Source organism: Hyaena hyaena, unplaced genomic scaffold (genome assembly GCF_003009895.1).
Source record: "Hyaena hyaena isolate Hyena2069 unplaced genomic scaffold, ASM300989v1 scaffold_231, whole genome shotgun sequence".
Taxonomy (NCBI): Eukaryota; Metazoa; Chordata; class Mammalia; order Carnivora; family Hyaenidae; genus Hyaena; species Hyaena hyaena.
In genome coordinates this window covers 2,137,676-2,164,806 of record NW_024080862.1, presented here as the reverse complement: position 1 = coordinate 2,164,806, position 27,131 = coordinate 2,137,676, and the positions used below count along the sequence as shown (strand labels likewise).

At 49.5% G+C, this 27,131-nt stretch overlaps 1 protein-coding gene across 3 annotated transcripts in view; it reads right to left on the bottom strand.

Annotated features, from left to right (window-relative positions):
• Positions 1–27,131, bottom strand: part of CACNA1D (calcium voltage-gated channel subunit alpha1 D) — a 303,488-nt gene that overhangs the window by 89,456 nt on the left and 186,901 nt on the right. For 2 of the 3 annotated variants that reach the window (XM_039243605.1, XM_039243606.1), the window contains exons 9-11: positions 17,332–17,501; positions 1,876–1,963; positions 489–515 (exon numbers count right to left, since the gene is read on the bottom strand). In XM_039243605.1, coding sequence (XP_039099536.1) covers positions 489–515; positions 1,876–1,963; positions 17,332–17,501 — 285 coding nt within the window. Of the gene's footprint in view, positions 1–488; positions 516–1,536; positions 1,597–1,875; positions 1,964–17,331; positions 17,502–27,131 lie in introns of all 3 variants that reach the window. The other variant, XM_039243604.1, reaches the window with a different exon arrangement.

Sequence of the window (27,131 nt, the reverse complement as noted above, 5' to 3'; positions counted from 1 at the left end):
ACATTAAAACAAAATTTAAAAAAAAAGAAAAACAGCATTTATATGGAAAAGTATACAAATAATATGTATATGATTCAATGGGTTTTTACCAACTAAACATGTAACCTGCACTCAGAGCAAGGAATAGAACATCGCTAGCACCTCAGAAGACCCCTTGAACCCCCCTCCATATAAAACTTGTAAGCAGAAAAGTGACAAGGAGAATCCTTCTTTAAGAACGGACTCTGGGCAGGAATATGAAGGGTTGACTAGTGACAAGAGATTGCTCGTTATTACATCCTGTCAGTTTGTTTTGGGGTAAGATCTTCAGCACCTACTATGCTGCTTTCCATGGCAGGTGTTTAATACATACTGGACAGACCAATCTTCAATATGAATGTCTTAGCCCAGAGAGTAAAAATCAAGTCTAGAGCAACTCCATGTGTAATTGAGAAGTGAGAAAGTAAGACACCAACACACAGGCTTAAGGAAAAACAGAAGGTACTGACCTGAGCTTGGATTTTGAGATGGCTTGGCTGAAAGAAAGACAGAAAGAATAGGATTTTGGTTAGGAAGGCTTGAGTGTACTCTCCCCATGACTTCAGCTGAGAGATAAGAGAAGCCATGCACGGAAGCCTGGGCTCAGCACCTCCCAGCTCCCCAGTGAGCCCAGCAGGGGTGAGAGCAGAGCAGGAGGTGAGGCTTTGCCCGGGCCAGGCATGCCAGGCTGACTCCTTCCAGGGTCCAGGTAGGAGAAGACTCTTAGCCAACTGCCCTGTGCAGCCCTGTCACAGGCCGTGATGCCGGGCGGGGGGAGGGGGTCTTCTCCCCTGACCCCACTTCCCCAGATTGAAGTCAGCAGGACCTCCCCTGCTCGCAACTCAGCCACTGTGCTGCTACAACAGCAAGAGGAGCACTGGATTAGGAGTCCTGGCTCTGCTATTCACTACTGCATGGGTTCGGGCAAGCAGCACAACTTTTTGAGCCTCAGTGTTCTCATCTGTAAAATGAGGAAGATGAACCCATCCCCCCGCTTACTTTACAATGTTGTAGGGAGGGCGGAGCATGACAACAGAGGCAAATGCACTTCTTAAATTGCAGAGCATTCTGCCCCAAGCACATCGTTTTTGATCTCTGCAAGGAGATCCAATTTTCTTAAAAACACCACCTCTACTTTACAGAGATAAGAGCTGAAGGGTACCGGCAGGAAGCAAATGAAACACAATTGCATGGGCTCCCCATGGCAGGCAGTACTCCCTGCACAATGCACACTGCTGGTCCCCACAGGGGACCAGGTCATCTAGATGGAAGCCAACCAGGGTGAATGTGGCGGTGCCCTCCACTGTTAGGAGAGTGTGGTGCAGGGCTCCAGAAACAGGTGCCATGAGCAAAGGGGGGCGGGCTCTGGGCTCTGTGTCCAGCCGCCGGGTACAAGGCCAGAGAACGCGCCAGGGAAAGAAAAATATGCAGCACATTCTGTCAGCCACTCTGCCACACAAGCGCTTTGTCAAAGCCCTGATGCCAACAGCAGACCGGAAGGAGAGTCAGGCCTGTTACCCCCACCGCCGGCACCCAGAGGGCCCAGCCTTGGCCGTGCCTCTTCTTTTCCACCAGCACCTAGTGGACACAGTGGAATTGCCGGGTTACCTGGCACGCCCCGCAGCAGGCTCCACCTCAGCAGGACGAGCTGCTCTGGGGGAGGAGGCGAGTAAAACGCTGGGGGTCTGGGGGGCCTGGGATGGGAGGAGACCAAGGGGTCCAAGGTGAGCCCACCCACCCCTCGCGCACCTGAGGCCATGGCCCAGGGTCTCCACTGAAATCTGGGGCGCCATCCCGCTCATGTGCTCCTGCAAGAAGACAGGAGGGGGCAGGATGGCGAGCGGCCCCCACACTCACCAGAGACTCCCACAGCCGCCTTGGTTCTCGCCTCCGCCACTCACGTTTTCTGTGTTCACAGACTCCGTCTCGCTGGTCGGCATGCTGGCTGCGGGGAGAAGACAACGCTTTAGACGGGCACGTTGGTGGTGCTGCAGATCGCCGCCACCACCAGGCAGGCCCTCTGGAAGCCTGGGAGGAGGGCGAGGGAGGGCGAGAGGTCAGGTACCTCCGTGCCAGGGGACCCTTCGCTTCCAAGATCAGATCTGCAAAGAAAGCCCACAGAACACCCCTCCCCTCCCCATTGAGAGGAAAGTCTGTCCATCCAGATACTTCCCAAGAAAAGCAGCCTAGGGGAGGAGCTCTGTGCCTGGCACCAGTGTATTCTCTTGACTTCCAGGGATGCACCGAGTAAGGCCACCAAAACAACTCAGTTACAGGGACATCTCTGCTTGCCCCAACTTGTCTTTTCTAGAAAATCTAGACCAATACTTCATACATGAATTCTTATTTTAAATATACTCAAGGAGCAGAGGTATTGGACGCAAGAGTACATGAAGGCACCATGCACAAAATCTTTTTTAAAATTTCAGAACTCTACTCATTATTAGCTCATTTATCTGATGTCTATGTTCCACTGAACCTGTGAGGGCAACACACAGAAGGCTCTTACCAAAGCGGCTAGAACTAGAGCACACAGAAAGTATACAGTCTTACAGGTAGACAGTTTGTGCCCCACCAGTGACCAGGGGGCAAAGCTGACTGTGGTCTCAGGGTCACCAGGGTCCCTGGACATGTGTCACTCCTCTACTGCTGGATCCTGAGCAGAGGAAGTAGAGGGAAGGTAGAAAGGCATCCAGGGAGGCTGAGAGGCCCAGGGACCCACCATCTGGCACAGGGACAGTATTTATTTCTCAATCACCTGACGCAACCCTAGAAGCACCACAGGCACATGTGGGAGCCAGGCCAGGAAGGTGATGCAGGGCATAAAGAGGGACACAGTGCTGCACCTGCCCTGGAAACCCAAAGGATTTCAGTTAACTCAGAAGAGAGCCACCTCAGGGGTCTGTGCAAGAAGTCCCAGAAACACATAGGAAGGAATGACCAATTCTGCTGTGGGGTTAGGAGAGGGGGGTCGCTGAAGATGGAAGTGTGGGAGAATCACTCAACCGCGTGTGCTTCTTTGCCCGGATGCATGACTTCGAACTGTAGGGACTGTCTTTTATAGACCTCCTGGTAGCAACAAGAAGGCCTTCCCCCCCGTTGGCTCTGCCGACATGGCTCTGGTTAGCAAGGAGGCCTCCAGAGAGCTGACACATCTCCTCTGTGGGCACTGAAGAGAATCCTTTTCCCTCCATGGGTGCTTGAGGAACTAAGGGTGGGAGTCCCATAGCCGAGTCCGGGAACATTTAGGCAAAAGTACTGAAAGCCAAATGAGCAAAACTTACAGACCCACATTGCACTACAGATGTTCTTTTAGAATAAACCTTTTTCTTGTTCAATTAAGTCAAAAGAAACCAACTACAAGCTTTGATTAACTTTTTTACTACCCCACTCAAAAAAACCCAAAAACCAAAAACACCCCACAGAATTCAACGACAGATAAACCTTTAACAAAAGCTCCATAAACACACACACACACGCATGCACACACACACAAGCTGCTCATGCAATTTTCTTCTCCATGACTGATCTGTGCTCTGACTTGAGCAAAAAGATGAAAACACTGTAAAATGCAATGAAGCTCATTGTTATGCATTCCTCCCATAGGTCACCCTTCTCTTCAGCGACAAAGAACATCACAGTGGGAGACTCCTACAGATAGGACCGTGAGTCATCTCCGCGCAGTGCTTTTTCTTGGTAGTTAGTACATAAGGGGGCAGAAATTGAGAGCAGAAGGACATGGGGTGGGGTGGGGGGTCGTCTACAGGCCCCAGTTAGCTGGACAGAGTCCTACCACTCTGCAGGCTTTAAGGTCCTATCTGGAAAGTGGTGGTACTAACTCCACACTCTGGAGGGTCACTTCCACCTATGACAGGTTGATACTTCACTACTATTAACCATACTGTAACTGTAGTTACTATTTCCAAAAGAACAAACTTCTCCTGAAGAGGCTAAATCTTCACGGCTTTTCACTCTTCTAGGGGATGTCCCATGATGCTATCAATACAGTTGCCAATGTTTCATGCCTAAAGCTTTCAAACGATCTGATCAAAACAGATAAATTACGTATTGCCTATGGTAAATGGAGGGAGGACATTTTGCATGTATGGCTCTGTGCCAGCTATCAGTGAATGAAATGTACTAGTTACTTCCTGGACATGGGAACCAAGTGGGGAGAAAGATAAGAAATAAAGGCACACTCCCCAGACAGAAACGAAGAGAGGTTAATTACGTGGCACAGCATCAGGGCTGGCTGCACAGATGGAGAGAAGTTTCCCTGCCCTCCAGGCAGATTCTATGCTTCAAATGGGGTGGGACATGGCTAAGAGCAGGCTACCTGGTGGACCAGATCTAAGTTTAACCGCATCTATGTGGTCAAGGTCTCCAAGGCTTTATGTTCACATCTGTGAAATGGAAAGTACCCACCTCACAAGGCTGTTGGCAGAATTAAGTGAGATAAAAGGCATCGTGTGTTTTTCTCACGGTCCTGGGTCATCACTGGGCAATCGATGAGGTAACTCTCATCTCAAGAAGGCTCTCCTGGAGTTCCCTAGAAGCAAAGTGACACTCCCCACATGGCCCAAATCTAGGGTCCCTTTGCCCTGACCACTCCCATTATGGCACAGAGACGTGCAGTCTGAACAACCTTCCAGACTCCTCAGGGAGCTTCGGCCACCACTCTGGGCTTGCAGCTTTTCTGTCTAACTTAGCCTGCTGCAGATGCTGTGACTTCTCTATCATTACTGCTGGGCATCTAGAGAGCCACAGACCTCTGATAACTTATTCCAGAATGACATCGACCAGGGCTGAGGTGGCAACAAAGGGGAGGTGAAGGCAGAGGACAGTGACTAGTCCAGAATCAGGTGACTCGTTTGATCCCAGAAACAGATTGTGATCCAGTCCCTACATCTGAGCAGAAGAACCCAGCTCTGATGGGGCCCCAGCAGCCTTTCTGTCTGCCCCAGCCTCTCCCTCCCTGTCACAGGGGAGCATCTTCCCTCCCCAAAGTATGAAGACAGAAGGCCCAGTGGGCAAAGGGGGCTCATCCGTGCATAAACATTTCACCCTCCACACGTACGAGGCACTCATTAATGTTAAAAAACTGATACGAGTTTTACTTCACTGAGCCCCCATGGGACTTCATCTATGTTTTTATTTATTTTTTTTTATTTATTTTTTTTAAATGTTTTATTTATTTCTAGGAGAGAGAGAGAGAGAGACAGCGTGAGCAGGGGAGGGCCAGAGAGAGAGGGAGTCACAGACTGAAACAGGCTCCAGGCTCTGAGCTGGCAGTCAGCACAGAGCCCGACGCAGGGCTCGAACCCACGAACCGCGAGATCATGACCCGAGCGAAAGTCGGACGCTTAACCGACTACGCCACCCGGGCGCCCCTTCATCTATGTTTTTAAAAACAAGACAGGAGGATCACAGGCTGTTAGAACTGGAAGGGGCCTCTGAGAGTGCATGAAGCAGCTCTGTGGTTTCACAGATAAGAGACCTGACCAACTTGCCTGGGGACACACAGGTTGGTGTGAGAAAGCTCTCCTGCTTCACACCGGGTGTTCTTCCCACTCAGCCACGCCCCCCGAGCTTATGGGATGGGCTTCATTATGCCAGGATACGTCTGTGTTATTGAGTATGTTGATGTATATGCCGGCATATCCTTAAAATTATACTTCATATACTTAGACGTACTGGTGTATGTCGGTATACATTGGTTTATTTCTAAAATGCCACACATTAAAAGTTCCCAGAACCAAGTAAGCCTATTATCCAGCAGCCTTGGTTTGTTTTCCCAATGACCTCGATTAACCCCTAGAAACCTGGCCTACAGCCAGCCCGCCTCGAGGAGACCACCCTGGCAGAGAGAGAGAGAACAAGGATCAAGTGGCCATGGTGACTACTGGGACTTCACAAAAATCCACGTCAGCAAATCCATAGGAAATACACTGGAAAACATGCCTAAATGGCTGCCCTGTTCAGGGTGACCACACTGTCCCCGTCAGTACGGATTTAACAGTCATTGGTGACAAGTGGCTACGCCTTGTTAGGGATGCAGGCAGAGACACCCTCAGATCCCACCGTGCGATCTGCAGCAAGAAGAGAGCCAACGGGGCCATCTGCATGCAGAGAAGCTGTACATCCTTTCACACATTCCAGGGAACTTGAGAGTTCTGTGGAGCAAGTTTTCACTTTTTTTAATGTAAGTTTTAAAACTATTTCCAGAATCCGGGTGAAACCAGGCATCAGGGCAATCCCATGTCTGGAACAGGATGCTGCCTTGATCTGCAATTTGCCGGCTGGAAATCTGGGGAAGCTCAGGGCCAATGCTCTGTAAGCTATTCCAGGTTCTAGGATCAGGGGGAGACCTCCAGGGCAGGCCCCAAGGCTCCGATGCGGGTATACTGGGAAAAGGCCCCGAGGACAGCTGCTGGTGAGGAGACCACACCAGACAGCGGCCAGTGGGCCCTGCACTGCACACGGAAGCTGGCCTGACCTTCCCAGGCAGGGCCCTACTAGGAGCACTCTCTGTGGATGGCACGCCACACCATTTCTAAGATCCAGTGGCAATGCTGTACAACATAAACCAGGGAAATACTCCGCTTCTCACCCCAGCACGGCTAACTAGCATTTCCACCAACATGTAAACATTCTTCTGTCTACACTCACTGTCAAGGACAACATACTTCTTAACCAAATCTGCCTGGCTTGTGAATTCTGAGGGAATCCAACACACACACGTGCACGTGGTGAATGAGTCTGTGTGTGGGTTCAAGCAGGCAGCCCCCCAGGTCTGCTCCCCATTAGCAGGCACAGCAAACTCTCCAGCACACTTCCTTCAGTGATGGAGGCTACTTAGCTCAAAAGATGCAAGAAAAAAGTGTCAGAGAAGCTGGGTCTTTGTTGCTGGTAATGCGGCACCAAGTCTCTTCCCTTTTCCTCCCTGGGCTTAGTTAGCTAATCTATAAAATGAGCTGTTGGGTGATATCATCTCTAAGACCCATTTACCTCTGACCTGCCTGAACTGCTGCAGAGACGAAACACCCACGGACTGTCTGCTTTTACCAGCAGCACCAAGGGAGTTTCCCTTGCATTCCCCCATCTTGGTGAGAACAGCAGGGAAGAAGCAGTACTGTGAAGCCCCTGCCCACCACTCCTCAGAACAGCCACCAGGAATCAAGCAGCCTGTCCAGGAGAAGTAATCACAAGCCACCCCCAGACAGAGCCCTTGGGGCAGGAAGCAGCCCCCGAGGACCTCAGCCAGCCACAGGAGACCCAGGACCTGTGCCAGCTGAGCTCAGAGCTCCCTGGGCTGCTCCTCCTCAACCTGACACAACACGTGTCCTTCCCAGATGTGCTGGGCTCCTTGGAGACATGCTCCTCTGTTCTCCACAAGACAGGCTCCCTTGCACACTCACGGATGCCTTTCAGCATTTGCCTCCAAGCCCAAGCAACCTAAAGCTTCTCACGCTTTCCTTTCAAAGGGTGGAAGCATGAGGCTGGACAACAGAGCGGTGGCAGTCACGGCTGCCTTCCTCAGGATTAGGGGACCTGAAGCCAAGATCTTGTGCTTTTTTATCTTATTTTCATGACGAGCATGAGCGGAGCCACGACACCCCCTGAAGGAATTGGCCTGTGCTTGCTGGTAGTGACACGCTTAGCTGTCACAGGGTAACAGACTCTGATTGCTGTAAAGAAGCCAGACTCTTCTTGGGGAATGTGGGTCAAGGCCAGACCAAGGTTTCTGTGCCTAAAGCAGGAACGATGACCTGACAATGATTATTTCTGTATGACTGATGACAGGGGGAGCACGGCATCCCCACCAGGGCCCTCACCCCAGCAGCATCATAGCGGCCTTTTTTAGGGTCCTGGGGTGTTTCGGTCAATAAAACTCCTCCCCTGCTAAAAATGTAATGTTTCCTAAAAATATGAAGCTTCGTCCTCTCCCTGTACACCTCAGAAAGCGAACAAAGCATCCCTGAAAAATCCCAAGGACTGAGCCCCCATTAGGAAGCTGGGCACCTGCACACCCAAGGAGAGGTCTCTTCTCTTTTGGGGACAGACCACTCATCTCCTCATGATGACGTGCCCAGGGCTGTGGTCCTCAGGTTTTTTCTTGTGTCAGTGACAATACTTGCCGCTCACGTGAAGCCCAGTCTTCCGCAGAGACCTCCATGAGTTGCGTCAGGCCGGCTCTTCTTGGTAAACCTCTGCGGCCACTAACTGTACATGAGCCAGCCCCAGCCCTGTCCCTCACTGGCTGCCTGCCTCCACTCAGGCTCTTTGTCCTTTGGGGGCCACAGTGTGCCCTCCGGAGTGTGAGGGCCTTATGTCTGACACTCTCCGCTCCTGTCTACTTTCAAGTCTTCTGATGACAGCAGACGCTAAAGCCTTTAGTTAGACCACCCACGTCTTGTTCCAATCCAGTTCCTACAATCTCCAAGCGCAGCATTTCCTGGCGGCAGAGGCTACGACCAAAAACACAATGTAATATGTCCCCTCCGCTGCCTTGGCAGTTGGCTTTGTGTCCCTATGTACAGTCACATAGACTCTTCCTCCAGAGCCTGACCAAGGCCGATCTCAACGGCAGCGACTAGTTGGCCCTTGCGGTGTGCCCGGGTGAAGCTTCGTGCCGCTCTGAGACTGCAGCGGTGGTGGGACAGGCAGGACGCGGCCTGAGCTGTCTGCGTAACTGCCCTGCGTGTAGGTGGCCCTGCCTCTGGCCCTAGGGTTTCCAATAAGAGTCTATGTTTAGCATTCTTTTTTTCAAAAATTAATTAATTAATTTTGAGAGAGAAAGAGAGCATGAGCAGGGGAGGGGCAGAGAGAGAGAGAGAATCCAAAGCAAGGTCTGCACCATGAGCATAGAGCCTGATGTGGGGCTTGAACCCACAAACCGTGAGATCATGAGCTGAAACCAAGAGCTGAGTACCACCCAGGTGCCCCTAGTATTCTTTTTCTTTTTTTTTTTTTTACCCTGTTTTTAAAAAAAAGATTTTATTTATTTCTTTTATTAAATATAATTTACTGTTAAATTGGCTAATATACAATGTGTAAAGTGTACTCTTGGTTTTGGGGGTAGATCCCCATGGTTCATTGCTTACATAAAACACCCAGCCTAGAGTTCCTTTCTTAAAGCGTAGCTTGAAAATTAACTGTGCCCCACATGAGCCCTTTTTGCATTCCAGCTGGCAAAGGCAAGTGCCCCCAAATCTTTGCATCTTAGGAATAGATTTTTAACTTCATTCTTGAAACTGGAACTACCAGTTTTAGCTTGTCCTGGACAAACCAGCTGCGGGGGGGGGGGCGGGGGACCAGCAGGCCATTTGAAAAATGTAACCTGGAAAATAAAAATCAATCAAATAACATCATTGGAATTTCTAAACAGTTTAGATGAAAAAGCCTCATTGTGGAAACGTGTTTAAGAAGTCTGTCTTCCAGTCTAAGAATATTCGCGCTGAATTAAACGTCCCGAGGGGGTTCAGCTGCTTCTTTAAAAGGCACAGTTCAAACAGAAAGGAAACTGCAATGCTGTCTTGGCAAAACCACACATTTGGGGTAAAGGCAAGAAGAAAACAGCATGACCAAAGTTCAAAGAAATCAAGCAGTTAAAACATAGGCATCTTACAAACACACCACACGGGCACATGCACTTCACAGCAGGCCTATGTGCGAGGAGAAAGCACCAGAAGCCTCGGGACAGGAGTCTCCTGAGGGGAAGTTCAACCTCAGCCATTTACCGTGATCTTTAGCCCTGCGTTGACGAAAGCCGCAAAACTTCCCTTTCTTCTTATCATCTTTTAGCAGGTCGGCCACTGTGACTCCTTCAGGTGGAACACAGGCAATGTCATTATGAGTCAGTAGAGGGCAGCAGAGAGCAGCAGGAGCAGGGCAACCGGGCCGAGGATCAGAGAGGCAGCCACCACCGTGAATCCCAAACTGTCCTCCTATGTATACATCTATCACTCAGGGTCTGACCAGTAGAGGGAAGCACATTTTCCATAGCTATGATACCAAATGCCTGACTCTAAGAACCTGTCCTAAATAGGGGCGCCTGGGTGGCTTAGTCGGTTGAGCGTCCGACTTTCGCTTAGGTCATGATCTCGCGGTTCATGGGTTCGAGCCCCGCGTCGGGCTCTGTGCTGACTGCCAGCTCAGAGCCTGGAGCCTGTTTCAGTCTGTGACTCCCTCTCTCTCTGACCCTCCCCTGCTCATGCTGTCTCTCTCTCTCTCTCCTAGAAATAAATAAAAAAATTTAAAAAAAAAAAAAAAAGAACCTGTCCTAAATAAACAACCAACCAACCCACCGGAGACGAAGCTTCCTAGGGTATGGCCTCCCTGCTAAGAAGGCCGTTAGGAGAAGGCGCCTGGTAGCAGTTAGGAGTCCTGGGTGGGCAGGTCCAGCCAGTATTGCCCTGCAGGTCAGGACACATGGGGGTTTGATAAGTGGGCTCTGGACTTGGACGGACCAGGTCTAACCTCAGCCCCACCATTTCCTGGCTAGATGACCAAGGACAAGTTACCTGATTTGGTAAGCCTTTGCTTACATTAGTAAACGGTGAACAGTAAATATAGTAATACAAGTGTTGGCAAAGCGTGGTCAGTCGTTATGAGTATAATTCCCCTGTGGCCACTAGGCCACAAGAAAAATGACTGTAGGGTCCCCAGCTCCTTCTGGCTCCGGGATATGCTATGACTGCAGACAGGCTGGTCTCTAGGGTAGAGGCCACATGCTCAGGGAAGAGGACTTCAGGGGCCGTGGGGGGAAGCGGAAGGAATCCTGAGCAGGCAAGGACATGAGGGAAATGGGCTCCTGTAACATGGTGGTGATGCGCATGAGGACCACTGGGCATGACGCATATCTAAAATGGGCATCATCTTTGACCCAGCAAACTCCTTTCTGGTACTCTCTCCCACAAGGATGCAAACATCCTTGTGCACGTATTTGTGGGGATTTGTGGTGGCTCATCTGCAGACTAGCAGAACCTGAGTTCAAAGCCCAGCTTGGCCACGTGATAGGCATACAAGCCTGGGAAGCTACTTAACCTCTTTGTGTTTCAACTTCCTCATCTGTCAAGTTCTTGCCTCCCAGAGTCCTGTGAGGAATAATGGATGAGTACATCCACGGCCCTTAGAACAGCGTCCGGCATACATGAAGCACTTGATCAATGTGAGATGTTATTAGTCTGTGTTCTTTCATTGAACAAACAATCATTGGGAGCTCATACGTGTGACAAGGACCACACTAGGTGCCAGCCACACAGTGAGAACAGGAACAGACCCTGTGTCCACCCCCAAGGAGCTCACAGTCTCCTTGTGTTAGAGGAAGACATGAATCAGGCAATCATACCAAGGAGGCATAAAGACACACCTCTGACACGGGCCTGGGAGGTCCGGGTGCTAGGAGTATACAGTTCATTGTAGCAGCTTTATAATGTCAATTTATTGAAAAGAGCTTAAATGTGCTTTAAAGAACATGGAAGGATGTTTACGACACATGGTTGAGTACAAAAGTCAAGCTGAACCATGTGAGCTGGTGGGGACCCAAGTGTGGGCTGTATACTCTTACAGGCCCAGGTGAGGTGGGGAAGAACACGAGGCCCCCAACCGCCCAGTGTGGTTCTCTCATGCTTTATAGGGTTCAGTTCTTGGTAATGAGCATACGTTACTTTTGTAATGAAAAAATTAAAAACAAACACAACCCTGACTTGGACTCTACGAACCCAGCTGGAGTGCCTGTTCCTCATGTCCATGCTGGGGCGACCATCCCCGAGTGTGTCTCCTGCCAGCTCCTGTGAGACCTACCGGGGCAGCCATATGCCCTCCGCACCACCCTAAGTGGAGGGGGGGCTCCCAGAAGACCCCAGTGTTGGGCCTATCCCGGTCAGCTCTCCTGGTCAAAGGCAGTTCCAACAACCTCTCTGGAGAGGGCAACCCTCCCAATGCATGTTTACTGTATGTGCCTCTAATTGCTGCTGTTTGCTTTACAAAGCTTTTAAATGAATGTTTTCCATTTTGAACTTGCGCCCTGAGGTAGTTCAACTGTGACAACAGCAGTTTTATAAGTCGTGTCTTGAAGACACAGGTTTCGAAGCAGGACCAACACGTTTCTCTGCCGTGTGCTTGCAAACAGCTATGCCATCCCTGGTTTCCTGCCCAACCCCCAAATCAAATATCACGGTAAAAGGCATCCAAGTTGCACATGCCTTCCGTGCAGACACCTGCTGGGCAGGGCAGAGTCCTGATGGGAGCGGCAGGAGCAGCCTCCAGGACCTCTGAGGAAGAGGAGATCTCCTTGTGGGCATCATGCATCCCCACTTACAGAGATTATTGATCATTAATAGTTCCCACAGTGAAACTGCCCAGCTTTTCTGGCCAGAATTTTAGAATGAGCTCCCTTTAAAATGATTTCATTATTTTTAATGCCTTTTTTTTTTCTTAAAAAAAGAAAGACTAATCACTGACAATGAAAAGAGTTTAAAATAGAATTTAGGCTTCCAGATTTTAATGGCCCTAGAAAAACGCCATTGTTAACTCAGAAGCAGCTGCATACGTCTAAAAAATCACTTTGAGATTTGGCAGGGTTTCTTAAGAAACTTGAAGCTCAGCAAAAAGTTAAATAAATTATCCTTGAAAATATCCCAAATGCTTAGGAACTAACTTCCAAGGGAATTTTGTCCATTCAATTAACCATGTAACACCAGCTTCCTAATAGCAAATTTACAGGATGGACATTTTAAATATTCCGTGAATGCATGAAGCTAGAGCTACCAGTCACCACAGCCACCAGACAGTCCAGTTACGGACCGACTGCTTCTCCTGTCTCCTTTCAAGAGAAAGCCAGGAACAGGGTGATATTCAGCATGACAGAATTCTGGAGCTCCCAACCCTGGCTTCACACGGGAGCCTCCAGGGAGCAGCAGATAAAGCCATGCCTGGGTCCCGCCGCAGACAAACTATTCTTCATGGGGGTGGAGGGGTGGCATCAGGATGTGTTTGCACTCCCCAGGTGACTACCATGTACAGCCGAAGGTGGGTACCACAGACGCAGACAGTGACATTTAGTAGATTAGAGAGGAAAGATAATGTGTGCATATCTCTAAGCACTTGATGTGACATCTGCTCTCCCACAGCAAGCATAACCAACCACAAATGGACGTCGAAACAGAAAGCCGTGCTTCTGTATCTCAAACGTGACTCAGTCAACAGGTTTGTTTCCCATCAATACTTTAGAGCCTGAAAGTCTCTGAAAAGGAAAGTAGAAAGATGTGGTCCTAAAAGGAGTCCTTAGCCTGAGGTTGGTTACAGGTCTAGTAGAATCTGCAAGAATAATTCTGTGTAGGGCACGTTTTACTGCAGTCTGATGACAACAGCAGTAGCAAGAACTCTTAAGGCAATAGTGACCCCTGCTAGTTACTGAACGTTTAATCCTCATGACAATCCCATGGGCAAGTATCTTTGTCCCCTTCTCACAGACAGGGAAATGGGGGCTCGGAGACATTGGGTAGTGTGCCTTGCACTCAAATCCAAATTCTTAAGTCATAAAACTCAATCACAGCCAATTCCAGAGAAGCGGCATCTACCTGCTGTCTAGCCTCTACCTCCAAAGGCTCATGACACCTGTTATCATTGGCTTCTGATACCTCCCCCCCGCCCTTTGCTTGTACATGCTGAGGCTTAGCAAGGGCTTCCTGTCACACTGTCACTTAATTGCCCCATGTCTGGAAGGAACCTGCCCCAATCCCATCCAGGACCCAGCTGAAAAAAGGGCAGACAGTGGCATAAGCATCCCAAGGCAGTATGGATAAAGCAAGGATCTGTAGAGAATGTCCCACCCCCTTTCCCAAAGAAAATGCAGGAGCAGGGCTGGGGTGTTAAGTGCGTGGCCATGGATCTTACACACCCAGGGAGCACGCTGGCACCGGCAGTGCCCACCTGCACTGTCTGCCACAGGTGACAGAGACCGGACCTGGCGTGCACAGGTGGTAAACCAGGCATTGTCGGCTGGTGAGTGGGTCGGTGCAGGCCTCGTGGAAACCCCTCTCCCCTGTGGTTTGTGCCTGTAACGAGAAGAAAGTAGACAGCCACCACGGGGAGTCCCAGGGAAACCCCAGCAGCTCTCCTTCTCCAACAGTTCCGGGCTGCTGGGAATGCATTCAGGGAGGCCCACTTCTGTGTTGGGAGGAGGCCTGGGGCTCTTGTCCTAAGTCAGTTAAATCCCTACATGGTTCCCACAGCCTGGGATTTATGCCTTTTTTTAATGTTTATTTATTTTTGAGAAAGAGAGAGACAGAGAGAGAGAGCAGGGGAGGGCAGAGAGGGAGGGAGACACAGAATCCGAAGCAGGCTCCAGGCTCTGCTGTCAGCACAGAGTCATGACGTGGGGCTCGACCTCACAAACCGTGAAATCATGACCTGAGCTGAAGTCGGATGTTCAATTGACTAAGCTACCCAGGCACCCCTGTCTTTATTTCAGACCCTAATCATCAAGGTTCTGGGCATCTGGTGACTCGAGAAATCAGAGCCTCACCCCACAGGACACCCCGGCACCTGGTACAGTCCCCCCACAGAAGCATGTGCTCTTCTGCCTCCACGGTCAGGCTGGTTACCCGGGCTGAGTCACATGGCCCTGTGCACGGCAGAAACCAGAGAGCTGACATTCCAGAGACACAGGGCAGCTTTGTGCAGTTGGGAGTCCTGGTTACAAAGTGGACTCTGAAGATCTACCACCATTAAAGGGGGGCTGGGTTTTTCCTTGATCATACTACTAAGCAGTACACAACGGTATGGACCATTTATAGCCATCTGTACCTTATTTGTGTCATTTCCCTGACGTAATAAGTACCCCCCTGCCCCTCACTTTTTGAAGCCACAGGCTGCTCCTCCCTTGAGCTCAGGAGGAATGCCACCTCTTCTAGGGAGCCTCCCTTGCATTCCTCCGGGGCTGCTTCGCTGTGCCTTTTGGGGCTCCCACGGAAGACTGCTGGCCCCGGATCACAGTGCCAGCTTGTCCGTTCCATTTAAGTCAAGGTACTGCCTCTCTGTCTTCCTTCCTCAGCTGGGTTTCCAAAGGCAGAGGCACTGATTTTGTCATCATGTGGCCAGGTCCTTTACACACGGTGCCAGGACACAGGAAGGACTGGGCTAAGACAGAGTGAGCTCTCAGGACTAGCAGAAGCCACAGCCTCGAGTCTGGTGAAAATGCCCACGCCTCAAGCCCCAGGCCACAAGCACGGTCCCACCACAGCTGCTGCTAGCAGTGCTAACAGGGGCCCCTGTCTATTTCTAAAGCCGGGGCAATGAAGAGATGATGAGACACCACCCTAACAGGCTCACACGGCTCCCCACCAGGCACAACTAAACTGGCTAAGGAGGTTCTAAACTCGGGAGAAGGGACAATACTTGTGCTGGTGCACACACAGCATGCCACATCAGGACAGGGAGGGCAAGGCTGGCAGACCTTCCCAGGCCAGCACCAAAGCTGTGGTCTGGAAAGGAAGAGGGAAATGTGAGGCAGGCATCCCCCATGCTGCACACGGCAGATGCAGAGGCTGCAAGAAGACCACGCAGTTCAGGCTCATGTGCCTTGAAGACACACAGACACCCTTCTTGCACCCAGTCACCTAAAGGACAGCACCAAGTTTGGAACTGGAATGAATGTTCCCTTAAGAATTCCAATTTCAGAGTCAGCACACAAAGTCAGCTCTAGAAATCCTCCGGCAGCTTCCTAACGCTCAGCCACTGAGTCCCTAGCCTCTTCCTCGAGGGAGCAGCACCAATGATGCTGGGAAGCAGCGGGGAGGCGTGGGGAGGGGCCTGCACCCCACAGGCCCCACAGGAGCACATAGGGCTAAGTCCATCATCTGCAGCTGTGAGAAGAGGAAAGCCTCACTCCCCATGGAAATACAGACCCAGAGCCTCTGGCTAGAAGCAGCCAAAGGCCATCTCAGTCAAACATGGGCCACTCAGCCTCCACATGCACAGAGGCAGCACATATTGGCCTCTGCTCCCCAACCCCCCCCGCCTCGTCTCCCCGAACCTGCATACCCTCTGTGCTCCAGCCAAAGGAACAGACAACCTCAGCGTCCTCCTCCTACCTCTGCCGTGGCTCAGGATGTCTCTCCTGAGAGATTGACTGACCTCAGACCCGCCCATCCTTACAGGCTCAGGGCCGACGCCTCACAGCTCTGTGCTGGAACCCTGCAGCCAGCCATCGACCCCCTTAGCACCCTGCACACAGCTCGCCACCCCTTGCAACCTGCATCTCTGGCCCTTCGTGCTGCATCTTGGCGAGCACAGGCCTGCCCTTCCCCAGAAGAAGCAAACCGCTGGCACCCCCCGCGCCCCCCACCCTCTGCAACCAGCACCCGCCTTACTGAGCGAAGGCGCGACTGCACGCCGTCTCAGGGGCCCTGCCCAAGCAGGCTCGCTCAGCCATCTTCTTCTGTGAGGTGGGGCCCACCTTGGTTCCCAGGCTTCGTGAGGGACACACACCTTTGAGACATTCTTGGTCTTTATGCTCAACTATTCGAGATTTCAAAGAAAGCCCAAGCATCTCAGTCAAGTCCACTGCTGAATGTCAATCTCTGTTTTTACCTGAGGCCCAGATGGCCCAGGAAGAGTAAAGGCACATCCGTGGGGAAAGCAGGTGGTGAAAGAGACACCTTGGGTGACAGTGGCAATTAACACCAGGCTCTGCTAGGTGTCGGGCCTTCGGGCTGCAGAAAGCGCCTGTGGTGCCTGGTGCCAGGGCGAACAACCAGGCGAGTGGGCTCCAAGAAGCCATGCTGACTCTCAGGTCTCCTAACGCTGCCCAGACCGGTCAGCTGCTCTCTTCCCAGCCCCTGACAGGCTGAGTGTCTGCCCCCCGCCCCACCCCTGTAGAGCACAGGTAGGAGCCGCTTCAGGCCACACGAGGCTGGAGAGGGACCCTGCCTTTCAACTTCTTGTCCAGGAACACGACTCACTCTGAAGGGAAGGAAGGAGCCACAGCTTTGTTTCCTGTGCTGCAGGGTCAGCATGTGTCTTCCCACGGCTGCTGCCCACACAGAACCACTCACTTCCTGGTTCCCAGTGGGTGAGTGTGGCCGACCCTCCTCCACCTTGAAACCACATGGCCACGTACAAATCTAAAACCTGAACCTCCGGCAGATTCTCAGAGGCGGTGTAAGCACACCGGTCCTCTCTGACGGGCAGTGGACAGGGTGCCATGTGACCATAGGCCGGGTCAGGGGGACAGGCATCTCTCTGGACAGCAGGCGTCTGAATCACACACGAGCTCTCTCGGGTCAGGAGGAGGAAGGTGCTACATACTGTTGCGTTTGCTTTCTTCTCCTCCTTCTTCCTCGTTCTCAGGATCGATGTCCTCTGCTTGGGTGATCCAGTCCAAGTAGCCCTTTAGATCCTCCTCTAGCTGCTGCTTCTCCCGGAGCTTCTGGAAATCTCCCCGGGCTTTAGCCTTCTCCCTTTCCTTTGAGAATTCTCTGAGGGAGGCAGAAAGAAGAAGCACGTGTCAGGACGTCCCCAGGGACCTGCACCGTGCGCCATCTGTCCTGCTGCACAACAGGCTTGTGGCAGGACACACAGCACTGAGTAACAGTCACACAAGCACAGCAAGAAAGGCCACACATGTGGACAGGACATAGGACAGTGTCTTCCTAAGCAAGACTGTGGTGTCAGAGCTGCAGAGACCACATCAACACACATAAGCTGTCTCAGAAGATGAATGATCCCAAGGAGCCCAGGCCAAAATCACCATGTGCTGTCATGGAGGGTCTCCTGACACCCCCCTGCCATTAGCCTGAACTCAGAGTTTCCCACCTCTCCCAGAGCGTCCCCAGATGCCAATGGACAGCTGGTGTCACACTTCAAAGAGAAAGGACCTGGCAGGGCTAAGCTGTGGTCAAAGAGGGCACACACCAAGTTGAGGGCTTCTTCAATACTTTCAGCCAAAGGGAGCATTCCAAACTAAGAGCTAGGAGGGGGAGCCGGTGCCCAGAGCAGCACCCGTGGGTCCCAGCCAGAGCCCTGGGCAGGGCCGAGGTAGACCCACCTCATGGCCCTGTCCTCCCTTCCCACACAGGACACAGAGCACCAGTGCTCGTAACCCTCACTTCTTGCCATGATCTTTCCCCAAAAGTCTTCCATGCAGGGGCTGAAGAGGCAGCACAATTTGTTGCCCATTTATGGAAACACCTGCCCTGGAAAGGCTTTGGCAGACGTGTAAATGTCCCCAACTGCTCGTTGTTTACTCCACCTTTCGCGTCTGCAATCCTACATCTACACATACATATAGAATCCCACGTGTGCTCAGGCACGCCTGGGAGTCAGGTGGATGATTACCCAATTTTCATGTACAAGGAACCATCTGCATTTCCAACCGCGAATGCTTACAGGAGCCAAGTTACACAAGTTACGGATTTTGCAAGCACGATTAAAAAGCTGCTAAAAAAGCGGATGAGATTTAGCACAGCTTCTGCGCACATGGCCCTTGATTCTGATGGAGGTTACATCCGCCTTCCATCTGCTGTCCTGCCGGCCCGAAGCCCACACACGTCCCGGTCAGGGACCTCTTCACCCCAACCCAACCGACAAAGGGGGGAAATGACCTGCCTTCATAAAGCCAACCCCTCTTCTCTCTCCTCCTCCACCCTGGGCTGTGGAAGGGCTGAACAGGTACTTGAATGCTCAGGGATGCTGATGCTTCAAGTTAAAAGCTGGAATCCTTACCCAGGTGCCACCCTGTGCCTAGTAAATAAAAGGATGACCCTCATTGCTCCCCAATCACTCACCTTCCAAATGCCCCAGAACCTGTCCTTGGCTGTTATGACTGATCCACCCCACCTTCCCCCTCTAAAAAATGAGGAGGGGGCTATGATGTATCCTGGGCGCAACCTGCAGAAGAGCTGACTTCAGGGGGTTTGCAGGGTGAACCAAAGCTGATTAAGACTCAGAGATGTTTTCTGCACTCTTCTCCGAGGGGCCTTTCCTGCAAGGGAGAATCCCTTCCTGTCTCATGTAGGAAGAGCCATCATAGGCAGCGTCTTGCTGTTCATGCAAACCATACCTTCAGAACAATTTGGGGTTTCTAGGCCTTCCAGGCCTCCTGAGATACAGTACATGCATAATTCAGTTCTGGGGAGGTTCACCAAATTAATATGAATATTGAAAAAGTCACACCCAATCCATAATGTCCATCCCTGTAGAATGAAGTGGAGGCCATGGAGGCTCACGTGTCAACATGGAAATACATCATGCCATCCTTTCCTTAAATACACTGTACAACACAACCATGTGGGCCTCGTTTCTATTGTTTGCCAAAAGTATCTAAGCACAAATCTTTGTGTTTTGATTCTGAACTTGAAGTATGAAATTTACACGGTTATAACACAAACAGGCTATTCTTATTCCTAGAGTCATATCCTATCTGAGTTCTTGAAAAAGATTACAAAGATAGTAAAAGAGTTACCTGAAAAATTTAAGGGCTTTATAAAAGAGGATTTTGCTTTAATATCATATTAAAAAAATTTTTTTTGCATTAGAAATACAAAAAAAAACCCAGTCTAGTATATGTGCTGCCGAAGTAAGCACAAAAAAACCCTCTCTAACAAGCTCGATCACTGCACATTCTTGATTGTTGACACACAGGAACACATGCATAGATAAAATCCTACTATGAGTAAGATTTCTGAGAATAAAACCATTGCCAGGCTTATGGCCCATTTATTTTAAATAATAGTCACTATTACACAAGTTCAGGTAATAAAGCTGTTGATGTAAACCCTCTGAACAGATTTTAGACAGTTCTGAATGGTCCAGTACTCAACAGACACGCAACATTTGCTGATTTGGACAGAACTGAGATTTGCAAGCATAAATCTCCTGCTGTGGGCTCTGAGACAGGCTGGAGGAAGAGCGGTGTGTGCGTGGGGAGTGGTCTTTGTGATGGACCTAGACCACACTGGGCTCTCAGTCTGAAGACCAGGGTTCTAGTCTCAACTCTGTCATCTCTTTTGAGCTTGGGTTTCCTCAGCTGTAACAAAGACATAATACTTGTTCTATTATTTCACGGAGATTAAGACAATACTGTGGAAATCACAAAGCACTGGACAAATGTGAAGTTCAAAGATGTAATATTTAGCTGCTGAATCTGGGCATTAAAAGGGCAATCAGAGGAGCTTTCTCAAATACCAAAGGAAGGAAAACTGCAAACAGCTCTGAGTGGACTCTAAACTTCATGATCCCAGCAAAACTGAGAGAAGCAGAGAAGGACATATGAAATCCTAGGCTCAGAGTAACCCCAATGGGCCAGCCAGTGCCTCATCAATCCCGTACCCCTCTCTGCTCGGTTGAAAATAACCCATTCCATGTCAACAATTCTTCCATTCTAGAAAATTCCCACCCAAGTCTACTGAAACTTGTATCAGGCTCAGTGGATGAAGAAAAAAAGTTTTCCATTTTGCATGAGAATTTGTCATTTTAGAAGCCATTACTAAGGGACGAAGTAATAATCACTACAACAAAAGTTGATTTAACAAAGCTATTGGTAGAAACCATCTTTTTTTTAATGTTTATTTTTGAGAAAGAGTGAGAGTGGACATGGGGGAGAGGCAGAGAGAGAGGGAGACACAGAATCCAAAGCAGGCTCCAGGTTTTTAGCTATCAGTGCAGAGCCTGACACGGGGCATGAACTCACGAACTGAACTGTGAGATCATGACCTGAGCCAAAATCAGATGCTTAATTGTCTAAGCCATCCAGGTGCCCCAAAACCATCGGACTTCTTACAAGTCCCTAGAAATCTAACAGCTCAACATGTGACATGAGCCTACTTGTTCCAAATCAGAATTCTATTTATGGTACATTTGACCAAAAGAAAAAAAAAAAGATATAAGAAAGGCTTCAACAAAAAGGTACCTGGTATTTTGCCTTTTGTGTATGAAAAGTGGGGTGGGGGGGGCACCTGGGTGGCTCACGTCATGATCTCGTGGTTCATGGGTTCGAGCCCCACGTCGGGCTCTGTGCTGAGAGCTCAGAGCCTGGAGCCTGTTTTGGATTCTGTGTCTCCCTCTCTCTCTGCCCCTCCCCCACTCATGTTCTGTCTCTCTGTCTCAAAAATAAATAAACTATTAAAAATTTAAAAAAAAAGAAAAAGGGGGAAATAGGAAAACATGCATATTGCTTCAGGGTGTATCCAAAGGATAAAGCAAAAACTGCAGAATGGGACAAACAGAAGGGAGGGGACAAAGTAGGAGGGATACTGTTAAGTATACCTTCCTCTACAGTTTTCACTTTTGGAACCACGTCAGTGTCCTACACATCGCAATTTTTAATTAAATCAACAAGGATGGCATCAAGGGGAAATAACCCTAAAGTGGAAGTGAATTGAGAGAAATGAATCTGATTGTATTTCAAACAAATACCACGACCACAATGAAGAGAAAGACAAAACTAGCTCAGGTATCTTAGGATTCCTGGACTGTATGCTCTCAGCCTTGGACAGGACTGAGTAAGGGAAAAACTGCAAGTAAATTCTAAACTCTTTGCAGGAGTTTTGTGTTTTGTAGCGCATGGACAAAACAATGCTGAAATCACTTCAGATCTATTACAGGACTTAACAAGTGAGTAAATGTGTCCGTGTTGTTGGGAGCCAGGGTTCTTACTGTGGAAGGAGGAACACAGAAGTATGGAAGAAAGGAAGACTACAAAGAATCCTCTGGGGATGGACTGGAATTAGAGGTGTCGATGTGAATTCATGATTTCTAGAAGATATATATATATAAATGTAAATATGTATATGTATGTGTATACATACATATATATGTACCCATATATATGTAAATGCATATAATTCCTAGCTCTGTTGACAGGATATGGAAACAAAGGCAGCCCAGTAGTTATGAGTACATGTGGCACCCAGACTTTGGTCTCTAATACCATTTCTATTAAAAGAAACCAAGAGTCTTTGGTAAAGTGGCTAATTCCAGGGCTAGGGTGGAGTAGGTACCCTAAATAAGGAAGTGCTTAAAAAATTTAAATTAAAGGAAAACAAAAACATGATAAGGGCACAGGAGCCAGAAAGGATCTCTCACTGGCTGAATCTAGGATAGAAAATGATGATGTAAGAATAAAATATATATTTTTTGGAATTTTAATGTACTTTTTTCTTAAATAGTTTATTGTCAAGCTGGTTTCCATATAACACCCAGTGCTCATCCCAACAAGTGCCCTCCTCCATGCCCATCTCCCCCCTTCCCCTCTCTCCCATACCCATCAGCCCTCAGTTTGTTCTCAGCATTCAAGACTCTCTCATGGTTTGCCTCCCTCCCTCTCCCCCACTATTTTTCCCCTTCTTCTCCCCCATGGTCCTCTGATAAGTTCCTCCTAATCCACCTATACGTGCAAACATATGGTAGCCATCCTTCTCTGCCTGACTTATTTCAGTCAGCATAACACCCTCAAGTTCCATCCACATTGTTACAAATAGACAGATTTCATTCTTTCTCATTGCCATGTAGTAAGGAACAAAGTATGATTAAAAATAAATCAGTCCACACTTCTGATAGACAGATAAATGATGAAACAAATGAACTGATGGTTGATAGAGGATAGGAAAAAGGGGGATGGGCAATATGCGTGAAGGGCAGCAGGAGGTACAGGCTTCTAGTTATGGAATGAATAAGTCACAGGAATATAAGGCACAGCATAGGAAATATAGTCAATGATACCGTACCAGCATGTATGGTGACAGATGGTAGCTACACTTGGGGCGAGTACAGCATAATGTATAAACTTGTCAAATTACTATGCTGTACACTTGAAACTAATGTAACATTGTGTGTCAACTATGCTCAAATTTTTTAAAAGTGTAAAAAAAGGCAAAAGCAAATGAGATAAAATATTAATAAGCATCAAGTGAAGGGTACATGGACTGTTCATTATGTTATTCTTGTAACTTTTCTGTAGTTTGATATCACTTCCAAAGAGAAAAAATTTTCAAGTGTTTGGAAAAATGTAGCCATAGTAACCAAATGCAAATTATGTTATATATTCATTTCTGCTTACCAGCTAGATTGTAAGATCCTTCAGGAATGGACAATGTTGTACATTTCTTATGTTTTCCTTTCCACGTCTCTCTTTCATGATGTTCCCCTTCCAACAGTCATGCAGGCACAAAGCACACAAAATGAGCCTTACTCCTTAAGAGGCCACAGTACATCAGGATAGAAAGCCCCTTATTCCTGGGATCTCCCAGAAGCATGAAATGAGTGTGTTCAACCCCAGACATACCATCTGCAGCAGCTCTCGCCATCAGCCTGCCATTTTCCCTTATCATTTACAGGCCTCATGGGGTGGATGTTCTGTCTCCACATTGCTGGAGAATCTTCCCTCCAGGTCTATGTCCTTTGTAAGGAACAACTTCTCAGTGAGGAATCTCCCTGCCAGTTGGACACCATGACCAGCAAGTGTCTTATGCTGGACAATCTGCACACACCTCACCCACCAACACCGCTGGAAAGAGTTGTAGTCAGAATGTTTCATGAGGGTTTACCTCCGCCCCACGCCCCCTTGACTGTAGGATACCACTGCAGACCTTGGCTTCATTCTGATGTTGTCCTGCTCAGAAAGCCTCAGGGCTCCTCAACACTGCCCTCAACACTCCAAGGTCAAACGCCTTAGCCTGGCACTTGGTGCCTTTGAGCCTTTTTCCATAGGCTATTCCAGCTCCATTTCCCCACCTTATAAACACACATCTTGTATTTTGCCTACATTCTTCTCAATTCCTCAACCCTCTGAGGCTCTGTCCACAGAACTCCATCTACCACCTTAGAAGCCTTTTCCCATCTTTGAATTTCAGCTTACCTATCAAGACCCAGCTCTACCTGGCTACCCATTCAAAGAGTTCTTCCCTTCTCTGAGTCACCAGAGCACTCTACTCAGTGAGCACCAACACATGGAGGTATGTGTGTGTCCAATCCCAGCTGGCCTCCTCAACGAGATACCCCTGGCAGAGCCCAGCCTAATGCCTTACCCCCATCCTCACTGCAGAGGGTCAGTGGTGATGGCGGCGCTGTTATTACCCTCATTACACAGAAACTGAGGAAACAGAGGCTCAGGTTGGTCAGAGAAGCCCACCTAGCTCCTGAATTGACCCTCCCAAGGACCTCCACATGGGCCACATGGGAGGCAGAGAAAGAAAAGGGCAGCAATATGAAGGGATAAGGACCAAGAAACATCTTAGGGTCAGACTGGGAGGGCCCTTAAATCCAAAACTATTTGGGGAGGATTAGGATTACTTCCCTGAAAGCAAAGGGGAGCCAGCAGAAGTCTGATAGGAGAAGGGTCCTTATCAGCTTTGTTTTATAGGAGTTCTATGTAAAGATGAGATCAAGTCAAGACAATGGTGCTGAGGCCAGAGGAATTCAGTAAGCACTGAGTGATGGGGAAGCAATAACTATGTGAGTCAGAAGTAACATGTTCTGATAAAATTCCCAACTTTCATAGACTATTTGGAAAAGCACCTGTGAGGGCTATCATTGCTGGCCCCCAACCATCCCCACACTGTGCTCGTCTTCCCTTCACTCCCTCATGCTGGTGCCCTGGGCCTGTCCCACTCAGTGTCAGCTTCTCTGCTAACCATCTCCGCTAGGGCCAGATGATGCCCCCACTCCCTGCCGTGTAAACATTCCATGCCCATGTGTTCAGGAAACAAAGGCAGGTGGGCAGGGGGCAGAGAAAAGAGGAACAGGGAGGTAGAGAGGAGACACCACAGAAGAGCCCCATTCCCGGTCCTCGATCTCCAGAAGGCTGCCTTGGAACAGAGGAAGCAGGCCCCCTACGTGCTCCAGGGAAGTGGAAGAAGGGTGATTTCAGCGCAATATAAGGCAGAAACCTCTAACAGTCCAAGGGTACAGAAGATGAAAAGTGTAGCGTGGGAAGCAGCAGCTTCTGGAAGGGGTGCGTGGAGATGCGGACTTCGGTAGGGGACTAGCAGCAAAGCGGGAAAGCTGGAGTCCCGCATGTGGTACAGATCCTGCCGCTGTGTCTTCCCAACCCCTCTTCTCACTCAGGCCAGCACTTGCAACACACCGCCCTGTACTGTGTCCAGCCACGGCTGAGGCTGGACCCTCCTGGCCTCCTCCATGGCTCAAAGGGAAAGCAGGGCCCCTCAGTGCTGAGAAATGATCCCTTCCTCACTTTCGGCTCTCCTCCCAGGGCAGCAGCCCGCTGCCCTCCCTTAGTCCTGGCAGCCAACAAGTCTGTTGGCATCGGTACCAAGAAGCCTGAGGGCTGAGGGAGTCAGAAGCAAGGGGCCGGAGGGGTTCTGGCTGCAGAGTGACGGTGCAGCCTGCCCCCGCCCCCTCAAGGACACTCACATGGGCCCCAGCAAAGCCCTGCAGGAGGGAGAGAGAAATCGAAAAGAACAAGTGGAAGGCTCTGAGACAGGCACAGCCTGAGTCCACAGTCCTGTACCCGTAACTGCACCAGCCCCAGGTCCCACCTGTCAGCCAATAATCTGAGCCTTCACAGCTGGAGGTATTGCCTCAGTTTCCTTCAGGACAGTCTGTCCAGGTCATGGCCCCTTTGTAGTAATAACAGAAACAAACCTCTTATGCATATGGATTTCTATCTGAGGTCCTCAAAGTGTCTTTAAATGCTGTCCCACAGCTCCTCACTCCTCGGTGTGGGAGAAGGGCTGCCACTCCCATCTCACAAAAGCCAAAGTGAAGTTCAGTAAGGTAGCGTTACTGACCCTGCATTGTATGCTCAGTAAATAGGCCAACCAGGCTCCAAACTAATTGCTCTTTCCACAGGTTTCCTAATCCCTCTGCTGCCTGGCTTAGGAGTTGTGTCCACTGGACACTCACTGGTCAGGATCAGAAGGGGTGGGTCAAGACTTACCACTTACCGCCCGCATTCTGATTTTCCTCCAGATCCCCAACTCAGGCTTAGCAAAGATGATAGTACACGTCCCCCCACATGTTGTCCCTCACTCCCTAGGAAGCTCTGCTCCAGGGCGACAATCTGCCAGCCAGCACCTCCCATCCCAAGATGGGATGCCCCTATACAGATGCCCCACACTGCAGAGAGCTCCCCAAACCCTGACATTGCCAGGATTTACAGGCCCTGACATCCTGCGCTCTGGGAGGCCTGGCTCAATCAACCCCACCAGGGAGGGAGCACTTAGCCTGAAGCAAGCCACTGCATTCAAATGGCAGCTCAGGTCACACGTGATGGCCACCGCACATTTACTCTGGAATTTGTTATATTTCTCAAATGCCCCATAAAATAAATGGGCCACTGGAAATCATGTTGATTTAGAGATAGGGTTTTTTCTTGGGTTGTAATGCTATTTGTTTTAACCAGACCCACACAAATAAAATTTAGATAAACACTTTAAAATTTGTGACACACAGAAAGAGAGAGAACAAGCACAAACAAGTGTAAAAACCTTCAGTGAACAAAGCCAAAAGAGCCACTGGGACTCAGATTTCCAGTGAAAAGAGAAAGACTTGGAAATTCACAGATACACACAAGCAGCATTCTTAAAAATGCAGAGTAGGGGGAGCTGAAGAAGGGAGCCACTGGTTTTTATCAGTGGAGGCCAGTTATCCTTAGACCTAAATTATTTCCCCTACAAAGATACAAAGGAAATGAAACAGAATGAAAAAGCAGTTTGGCTCAAAAAATATTTTTATGTTTAAATCTAATTCTTTGGAAAGCATGTAAATTCAGTTTCTGTTCAAGGAAATGAGGTGTTACGTTAAAAAGAAATCAACAATGTGTGATGCTTCACCACAAAATTTAAATGAGTGGCAGGGATTCAGGTTCAAAGTTCATCTAAATCATTGGTTTTGTTCCAGTTTCCCTCAACACAAAAGGCCCCAGTGAAGCCTAAGGAGGCTCTCTTTGTATGAGAGGAGTGGCCAGAAAGCCAGAAGTGGGCCTTGGGACCGCAGCACCCCATCCTTAAGACCTGCTGGTTTGCAGAGGACACGGGGATGTGGGGGAGGGGAGCTAAGCTGCGACAGCATCCTTCAATGGCAAGTGAGGCATCAGCCTCCAGGGGCGTGGGGGGGGGGGGACCCACGGGCTGGCAAGAGGGACAAGAGAA